The sequence below is a fragment of the Acanthopagrus latus genome, chromosome 13 (assembly GCF_904848185.1).
Source record: "Acanthopagrus latus isolate v.2019 chromosome 13, fAcaLat1.1, whole genome shotgun sequence".
NCBI lineage: Eukaryota > Metazoa > Chordata > Actinopteri > Spariformes > Sparidae > Acanthopagrus > Acanthopagrus latus.
The window spans coordinates 9,386,893-9,396,337 of NC_051051.1; the positions used below are offsets into that span (position 1 = coordinate 9,386,893).

The 9,445-nt window shown below is 41.4% G+C and overlaps 1 protein-coding gene across 6 annotated transcripts in view; it reads left to right on the top strand.

Annotated features, from left to right (window-relative positions):
* nrxn2a (neurexin 2a) overlaps positions 1-9,225 on the top strand; it is a 136,708-nt gene extending 127,483 nt beyond the window's left edge. For 3 of the 6 annotated variants that reach the window (XM_037119311.1, XM_037119312.1, XM_037119314.1), the window contains 4 exons: positions 31-120; positions 1,450-1,778; positions 4,144-4,228; positions 6,495-9,225. In XM_037119311.1, the coding sequence (XP_036975206.1) occupies positions 31-120; positions 1,450-1,778; positions 4,144-4,228; positions 6,495-7,297 (1,307 nt within the window). In that variant the 3' untranslated portion in view covers positions 7,298-9,225. The remainder of the gene's footprint in view (positions 1-30; positions 121-1,449; positions 1,779-4,143; positions 4,229-6,494) is intronic. The other 3 variants (XM_037119315.1, XM_037119316.1, XM_037119317.1) reach the window with 2 other exon arrangements.
* The last annotated feature ends 220 nt before the right edge of the window (positions 9,226-9,445 follow it).

Consider the following 9,445-nt stretch of genomic DNA (forward strand, 5'->3'; position numbering starts at 1 on the left):
CTTTAATCTGTCTCTCCAAATTCTTTGAAGGACACTATGATAATGAACGACTGGCTATTGCTAGACAAAGAATCCCATACAGACTTGGTCGGGTAGTTGACGAGTGGCTACTCGATAAAGGTAAAAATTAATTGATTAATTAACATAATCCTTGAAATAACTACTAAATAACCTTTCCCCATGAGAGGTGCAGTGCCAGAAGACAAGGGTGACAAGGATCCACTTACCCAGACGCGTATCTCCATTTTTAATTGGACTTTCTATTGGCTGACGAGCCCACACTATAGCTTCAAATGGAATTCAAAATAAGTCATATAAGCAAAATGGGGTAAAGCATACTTGTCATTTATGCTTTGTCATCCTTACACCTTGTGGAAAAGCTGCACCTTAACGAACGTTTTAAACCAATTAACTAAAAAGACATAACCCTTGTCTAACCCTCTATCGTCCCCCTTAACCATTGTGTGTAATTAGATACTGTGTGTAACTATTCTAAGTAAAAAACATTAAAATGCTGTGTAACACCAGTGAAACTAACATGTGGACCGGTATCCTTTTTCTTCTTAAACTGGGCATTTTTAATTGATCACACCAGAACAACTCCTTCTCCCCTTCTGGTGTCCTTTTAAACTTGTATTGCTTTGCCTTGTACTACATTGTCCACGTCAGACTCTCAAGCCTGAAGTTTGTTTTTGCTGCGACAAAACAGCCCTGACAGGCTGTTAAAGTAGATCACTGTTTGCAGCCATTAACTTTGCTAATAAGTATTCTCTTGAGATGGGCCCATTACTGCAGTCCTCCTCCTCTGATGTAACAAGGCTTATCAGCGAAGCTGCTGACAATGGTGCCGTTAGATATCATTGCCCCTTTCAGGAGGTGAAACAATTGGACCAGAGGGATCCCAGAGCAGAGCACGTTTTCGATGGCCCGATGGCTCATGAAGACAGTGGACGGGAGTGGATGTTCTACTGTCATTTAGCTTTACACAGTCTGAAGTTTAGTGAGACATTTTAATTACTGGCCCATCTTTGTGGAAAAAAAGGAAGAGGAAGACATAAGATATGCATCTTTGCACCATCTGTTCTGGAGTTGAGAGATAAATAAACCCTTTGTTCCCTGCAGACAGTTTGCTAAATCAGTAATATTTAAAATTGCTATCTCTGTCCAATCGAAACATTTAAATAGGCACATAAATGTAGACTTTAAGCCTCCTCTCATGGTTGTAACCTGCATGTGTAAAGTCTATACTATAAACCTGCTGCTAATTAACCTTCCCCCTTTTAAAGTTAACATACAAATCAAGTTTTAAATAAATGACAAACTATCATTGTTCACTAAAACCCACCCCGTTCAAATGATGTCCCTGTGCAAGCTCTCCCATGTGACTTCTCTATGTCTGCTCCGCCTGTTTCCACCTCTTTCTGTCTCTATGTCTCTGTCTGACTTTAGGGAGACAGTTGACCATCTTTAACAGCCAGGCAGCCATTAAAATTGGCGGCCACGACAAAGGTCGACCCTTCCAGGGTCAGATTTCGGGGCTCTACTACAACGGCCTCCAGGTGCTCAAGCTGGCCGCAGAAAACGATCCCAGCGTGCAGGTGGAGGGGAACCTGCGTCTGGTCGGGGACTCGCTCTCCGTGGTGACCACCGACACCACCTCTGCCACCCCGCTGGCTGTGTCCGACATGTCCACCACAATCATGGAAACTACCACCACTATGGCAACCACCACCACCCGCAGGCAGCGTTCTCCCAGCTTGAGAGAGAGCATCTCAAAGGTCAGAGAGAGTATCAAGGAACGAGAGCTGGATCCTAGTTTATCATTAGCTGGCAGTTAATTGGTTTATAACTCTAGATGATGAAGTTGAATAGTGCAGGAACACGTGAGGGGTGGAGGGGGTGGGGGGGGGGGTGGGGGGGGGGGGGGGGGGGGGTTGGGGGCGAGTGGCTGTGACATCATTCACCCTATTGCAAGACACTGTACACAAATTGAAGCTATTATTTTGAGGTTAAGTATTTACATAATGTTTCTTTAAGCAGGTTTGTGGAGATGAGATGCTTTTCATTTTTTGCAATATTCAATGCACATTCCTGAGAACGTAGTAGTTTTTCTTTGAATATTAAAAATGGCTCTGTACATTGTGTAGATCCAGATATCATAAATAATGGATTAAATTGACTAGATGATAAGTTAAAAGCTTGTTAGTGTTAAAAACTAAAGACGAAGAAGGGAATTAAGAAGTACCATTGATACTTTTTCATACAAACACATCCAACCAGCCATTAAATTGAAAGCAGTCCGATACAGTTTCACAGTACGTAACAGAATGAAAATGGGAGAGATGATTATATAAATAGAATCAAAATAAATCAAGAGAATTAGTCAACTTATTTGAAAAACAAAATATATGAAATACTGTTTTGTTTTTGTACTTGAATCCATTCACTTGACGTTCCCCTCAACGAAATGAAAACTCACTAACTGAATCATCCATGCTTATTTAATCCCAATATTCTGATTATACTGTATGTTAGTTTTTAATCATTAATTTGGACAATTTTAAAAAGCATGCCAAAAAATGACATACATTACAAACACTGTACAGCACAGGGAGAGGCAAAAATCCCCAGTGGGCTTAAATTTAAATAATTTGTAAACCTTATAGAGAACATAAACACATCAAAAATAATATGACTCCATAGTAGTGATGGTAGTCTGATAGTAACAAAAGATATGTGATAAGAATATGAATAATAACTGGAGGTATGTCATTTACAGTGTGTTATTTGCACTGCGAAGTTAAACGTGTAATAACAGATGTTACTGTGTCTTCCAGTGCAAATAAAAGAACACAATCACATAACCAAGGCCAGTCAGAAATTACATGCCAGCCCTCGGTTCGTCTCCAGCTTTGAAAAAAAGGAGCCCCAGTCCATTTAATGAAACCGAAAACGTTTTATTTGAAAGTAAAATAATAAAAAAATCAGTTTATTTTTCTAAATTGTATGGTAATTCATGTTTGAAGAGCTCAGCGTGTCAGAGGAAGCTGAACTCTGATGTCTATATATAGATATTGATAATCGTGATGAAAGTTACTGTGAAACTTTGAAATTAAACCACAATTCATATGACACACCAACATGTATCATTACTGGAGGAGAATTCGTACACAGTGACATCATTAAGTCATTTTTAGAATCAATTGCTATGTTAAATCCATCAAACAATGTCTGTGTTCTCACAGATTTGGTCCTACAGTTCCGATTTTGAATTCATAACAGGAGCCGTTTTATTTCAAAGCGTACGAAACGACATTCACGCTTTAATATTATTTGGTGATCAAGAGCAGCTATGCAAAAAAAAAAAAGACTTTCTATTGAGTAAATTCGAGGAACAGATTTTCACACTTTGAGCCGTCACAATACTGCATCCAGACCGGTGAAACATCACCCACCAACCAACCGTTTCAAATGAGTTGATTTCTGTCCAAATCGCTGCGAACCTGCCAATTTGGACGGATTTCAGTGGTTGTTCTTGGAGTCCTGAGGTTTCAAAGACAAATCCCCCCACCTCTCCTAATAAGAATACATAGTGCATTTTGCATTACATTTCTCTTGTCCAGTTTGTCCTTAAATTGCCTTCGCTGTATTTTTCAATTTGTCCAACTAATCCATTAGTGAACTATCGTTTCCCCACTCGGCTCAGGTAGTCCACCGTGCACCCTAAAATCCAATTTAAACGTGCTGAAGCCCCGACTTAGTCAGCCGTATTTAAACTTTTGTAATAATAAGATAAAGGAATCGAACAGGGAGCGAATATATAGAATCAACTGAAAACATGGATGACATTTATCCTACTGAGAATTTTACTCCCCACCAGTAGTAGCACTTTGTTTATGAACAAATGAAGTCAGCCACAGGGGTGAAAGATAAAAAGCAGTTGCATTTGGGCACATTTTGGAGTCTTGCTCCGTGTAGTTTTGCTCCGAGCGAAAGCGCTAAAGTGGTACAGAGCTTCATTTTTAGACTTCAGATGGGACAGACAGCCAGCAAACAGAATCATAAAACATACTACAGATCTAGACAATAGGAACATGTTAACCGTGAATTTTTTTTTTTTTTAAATCTCCATTTTCCTTTCAGCCACAGAACTCTGATGATATTTTGGTGGCATCGGCCGAGTGTCCAAGTGATGACGAGGACCTGGAAGAGTGTGAGCCAGGAACAGGTGGGTCAACCTTGGTGAACAAAGACAGGAGTGCAGCTCCTTATTCAGCTCCGAGCACAGTCCTATTGCGCTGACGTCGGGCGGGTGTCATTAGTGTCACATTTTTCAGCTCAACTGTTTTGTGTTTCTGCAGCTATCACACGCTAATTTATTCAGGGGCTCTGTCAACCAGCTGTCCTCATTTGGGAGACTCTGCTAGCATCAATTCACCCTGTACGTTATCTTTTAAGTCGTAACTCACTAAATTGGTTGGGAGAAAATCTTTATGGAAGTGCACTGCAGTCATTTGGAGCAGCTGACGGTGGACAGAAGATCAGGCTGAGACAGAAACAAGCCGTGGAATTCAAGAAGGAGGCTGGCCTTATTACGGGCGCCTCAATTATTAATATGACCTTATCAGAATTGTTTGTTGTTGACTGGCCCACAAAGTGTGACTCAAATAATGATGAAACAGAAGCTGGTGGCCATAAATAACCGAACTCTGCGATATTCCTCAACAACCAGAAGACACTCTTTTTACTCATTTCATTTTAACATTTATATAATCGGGAAAATGTCGCACTGGCACTCTGACGTCACAGTTTGATCAAAGCAAAATGTCAGTGCATGCTGTGATCGCTCATATGTGAATATATCATTTATTTACAGCTAAAGATAACAGGGAGTCTTAATCCAAAGAGTGATTAAAGGTCCCATATTGTACTCATTTCAAGTCAATTCATACTTCTACTTTTGGTGTTTACTTGAAAATAACATTTTTAAAGGTTTGAAACATTTACTACCATTTAAAAACATCTATGTATGGTGTTGCAGAGACATTTCCTGAAGTTAGGATGCTGACCCGCTAGGGGCAGCAACTAGTGCACTTCCCACTGCTCTGAGCTCCAAGCCTGGGCATACTCGAGTAGGCTAATAGGAAAACTAGCTATGCTACTTAACCAGCTAGCTAACAGCAACTGCAGTTAGCATGAGTTAGTGGTTGATCTGGTGACAAGCTGAAACCAGTTTTTTGTAATTAGTGTCCAATTCTTTCATACTGCACCTTTAATGAACAACTCATTATTGTTATTCATACACCTCTATTCACCCTCTGTCTGCACGTTCGGTTTAGTGCCTGTCTCTTTAAGGCAACCCTCCTGAAATGCCCAATCTGCTCTGATTGGTCAGCTCTCACGGGCTTCAGCAAGCTCCGCCCACCATGCATTCACATCAGCTCTGCCGGTGATTTTGCAACCACCGGCACTGTCTGGCAGCATTGACTGTGTCATTGTGACATCACAACCTTACGGAGGTCCTGATGGCTAGTTCGAAGGGTCCGTTTCTGACTATGTGCATTTCTTGAGGGACTTCGACTATACTTTGCAAAGCATTTGGAATCAAATGAGACAAAAAAGCAATCTCACTCTCCACAATATGGGACCTTTAATGCTACCATTTGCTAAATAATATTAAGCACAGACAGCACAGGTGTGGCTGAACAGAGTGTCTGTCAGTAAGGGCTGTGTGTGTTTCTCAGTGTATTGTGTGTTTTCATATTTTCACAATAATACAGTACAATACAGTATACAGCGACTACACCAGGTTAGCTTTGTAATAAAATAACAAGACATGGAAATCTCGCTTTTCACAGGCCTTGAAATAAATCCAGCACACGCTGTTTACTTGTTTATTCAGCAAGCCATAATAATAATTCCACATGTGATTCCTACATTAAATAACCTGTCTGTGATTTCTCCTGTCACCCCCCCACCCCTGCCTACGGATGTGCACTCATTCGATTGCCTGTTCTTTTGTTTGTCATGTGCTCTGTTTGTTATATGCTCTTCGTTCAGCTGCCGCCTTTCATGGGTCGTCTTGTATGTTTGTGTCCACATGTGAGCTTTTTAATGTTCTTGCCATATTGCATAAGATTTTTATAAAATTATTAACGCTCTTAATCTGCACGCCCACACATTGGCTCCATGTGAGAATCAAGAGCTGCAAACATCATTCGAAAACCACGTCATGGTGTTTTTAATTTTTTTTTTTTTTTTTTTTTTGCCAAACGTTGATGTAAATACCTTTTTGTATTATAGATCAGTATAATCTGGGATCTCTATAAATGATATCACTGATAAGCCAGCTAATATTAGTCTAATTCCTCAGTAATATTCGTCATAATGAACAGATTGTGCCTGTACTTTAAATTAGCTCATATTGAAACCAGAAATCATATTGTCATGCTGTTCTAACTTAGGATCCCCTACCTTTTCTGTTTCCTTTCTAGGAGGTGAATTAGTGTTGCCTATAATAACAGTGGATTCCCTTGAGCCCCCATCCATCGCCACCCGTTACCCCGTCATCCCTCCTCCCCCGACCCTCCTATCCCCTCTTGAGACCACCAAAGAGTCCCTGATACTCCCCCCTCACCCTTCCTGCCCCCCGGACCAGGAGGACTGCGGTGACCCTGTGGAGGTCTCGGCCTTCGGCTCTGGGGAGATGACGGAATCAGATGACGAGGACTTTTACAATAATAACTCCCCCATGGTCACTGACAGGACAGTCCTTCCTCCACCTCCCACCGCTGGTGAGGGTGGAGTCCAGAAACCCCGCCCCTTACCTCCTTATGTTCCCACCACCAACCCTGACCAGCTCCACATCCCCGCAGGCAAAATGAACACCCGTGACCAGGTGCTTCTGCCCCCTGCTCCTCCATCCTCCCGAAACACGCCAGGACTAACTTACCCCCCCAATTTTCCCCATGTGCCCACAGCCAACCCCACAGCCTCTGATGAAAAGAGCCAACCCGGTGCCGTGGAGGTGATCAGGGAGTCCAGTAGCACCACGGGGATGGTGGTTGGTATCGTGGCTGCTGCTGCTCTCTGCATTCTTATCCTCCTCTATGCCATGTACAAGTACCGCAACCGGGACGAGGGCTCCTACCAGACAGACCAGAGCCACAATTTTGCCAACAATTCCACTGTGGAGGGCAACGGTGCAGTGGTCAAAGACAAAAGCACAGCAACGGCCTCTGTGGCCAAGGCAATCACAAAGGGCAAAAAGAACAAAGACAAAGAATATTACGTCTGAGAGCGGAGAAGGCGAGTGTGGACTGAGACAAGAGGATGAGAGCTTTCTTTCCGCTCCCCATGTTTCGTCATGTCGACCAACAGAGAAATCTCACAGGCCACATAAACACAACTGCACAAAGCAATCGTGTCTTGCTTTTCAACAGTTACATTTCTCTCAAAAGTCGAGGTTGCCCAGCTCGTATTAGTGATAAAAAAAAGAGAAAAAAAAACATCTACGGCACAAGAATCTGACTCATCCTCTGTGTCACGACGTGCACTCATTCTGCATACACTGAGTTTTTCATTTTTTTAAATGTTTCAAACGAGCTAGGACGAGGCTTATCTCACTTTGGCTTTGTATATAGCATGGTACAGTGAAGAAAGTGCTGAGAACATCCGGACAGATTTGCCTAAATGTTTTCTTTGTACTCCTTTGTAATGCTCTATCTCAAGTCTCAATGTCCCCATTATAATATATGAGGCAGAACCGGGCCAGTTATTGAATTTTTATGGTAGATGAGCACAGAGCGCCCCAGTAATTCTAAAAGAGAAAAGCTTTTATTCGGATTAGACATCGTCTCTGCAGCCTCCATGTTATGTTGTGTGGTTTTCAGTCACTCTGCCTCTGTCCACAGGAGAAGGCGTTGTGTTGCTGGTGCAGTATCATAAATGAAGCATGATGTTTAGCAGCATTTTAAAGGGATTGTTAAATCACTCAACACACTCCGGCCAGTGAACCCTTACAGTACGATGGATCAGGAGCATTATTAATGTGGGATATCGCGGTCAAATTGCCATGCCATTCCAAGTGGGGATAGTTGTGAACAAGTCAGTCTACACCAGTGAAGGTATTTCTCTGTAAACATTGCTTGTATGTACATATAGAGGTTAGCGGATCGAAAAAGGCTTTGTGTACGCCGGGCGGAATAGGTATGAAGAAGAATAAATGCCCCGACACAGCTTTTCACGACGACATCAGAACTGCTGGAGCTCCCGAACTCTACAGGAATTTTTGTGGGGGAACGCAGAATCACATTTTGAAGAAGTTTGTCTCGTCGGAAAGGGAGAACTGACCCGCCTCACCAGAGGCCGGCTCTTTCTTGTACTGCTCCTCTCTCAAAACATGTCATGGGATAATTCAAAGGCACACAGAAAATGTAAACATATCTTTGAGACATAGATATTCCTTGTAAAGCAGCCAAACATGTATTGTTTTTTTTCTATCAGTTACTAAAAGACTACTCTATGAGATGAATAATTGAAGGTTTGTGAATTGTATTGATATTTCTCTGATATTTCGATGTATCTTGTTACCACTCCTCTTAACACACACATTTTAGATTGCCTTTTACTTCAATCCAGAACAAAAAGCACACTTTCCTCCGATAGCTGCAAATACGTTTCTTTGCATTATTTACCGTTTCGGATTATGCAGAGAAAAACACAAGGATGGAACAGACAAAAAATGTTTTGTTTTGTTGCATTGTGCATTTTATATGTGCTGAATCTGTTACTCAATGGATCTGATAATATAAAGCCATTTTTCTGTGTTGAGTTATGTCTACATTTACTTATTCATGCTCTGTGATTTCTCGTTCTTTTTTTATGAAAGTGCCATTCAAACATGAGCCGCTCAGTGCTCAGAAAATATTCCATTCCTCACTCATTGCTATTGTATAGTGTTCATGTGAAATGGATCTTAATATGTGTACAGAACGTGGATAAAGATGAAAATACACTTGATTATATACTTTGTACACACCTGTGTTGTGTGTTGATTATTGTAGACTCGCAGAGAAAATGTCCCTTATTTGCCTTATATTTTTTGAGTACAGACAGCAGAGGACAAACTGAAACTGATATGAATAAGGTAAATTATAAATGAGGGTATGTAATGAGAACACAAGTGACCATCTCATAGCCACACATTTCCAGATAAGAATGTTAATACGCCGATGGCCGGATGATGAAGCTTGTGGGATTAAAGAGAACACTGAACTCACATTGGTGTGATTCTACATGGGTCACACTTAGCTGACAAGATAAGTTAACATGTTTAACATGAAGGAAAAGCGTTTCACACAAATTGCAGGTCATGATGGGTTTTAAAAATGTGTCTTACACCAGAGTTTCATCATCGTCTACTCTCTCTCTCTCTCTCTCTCTC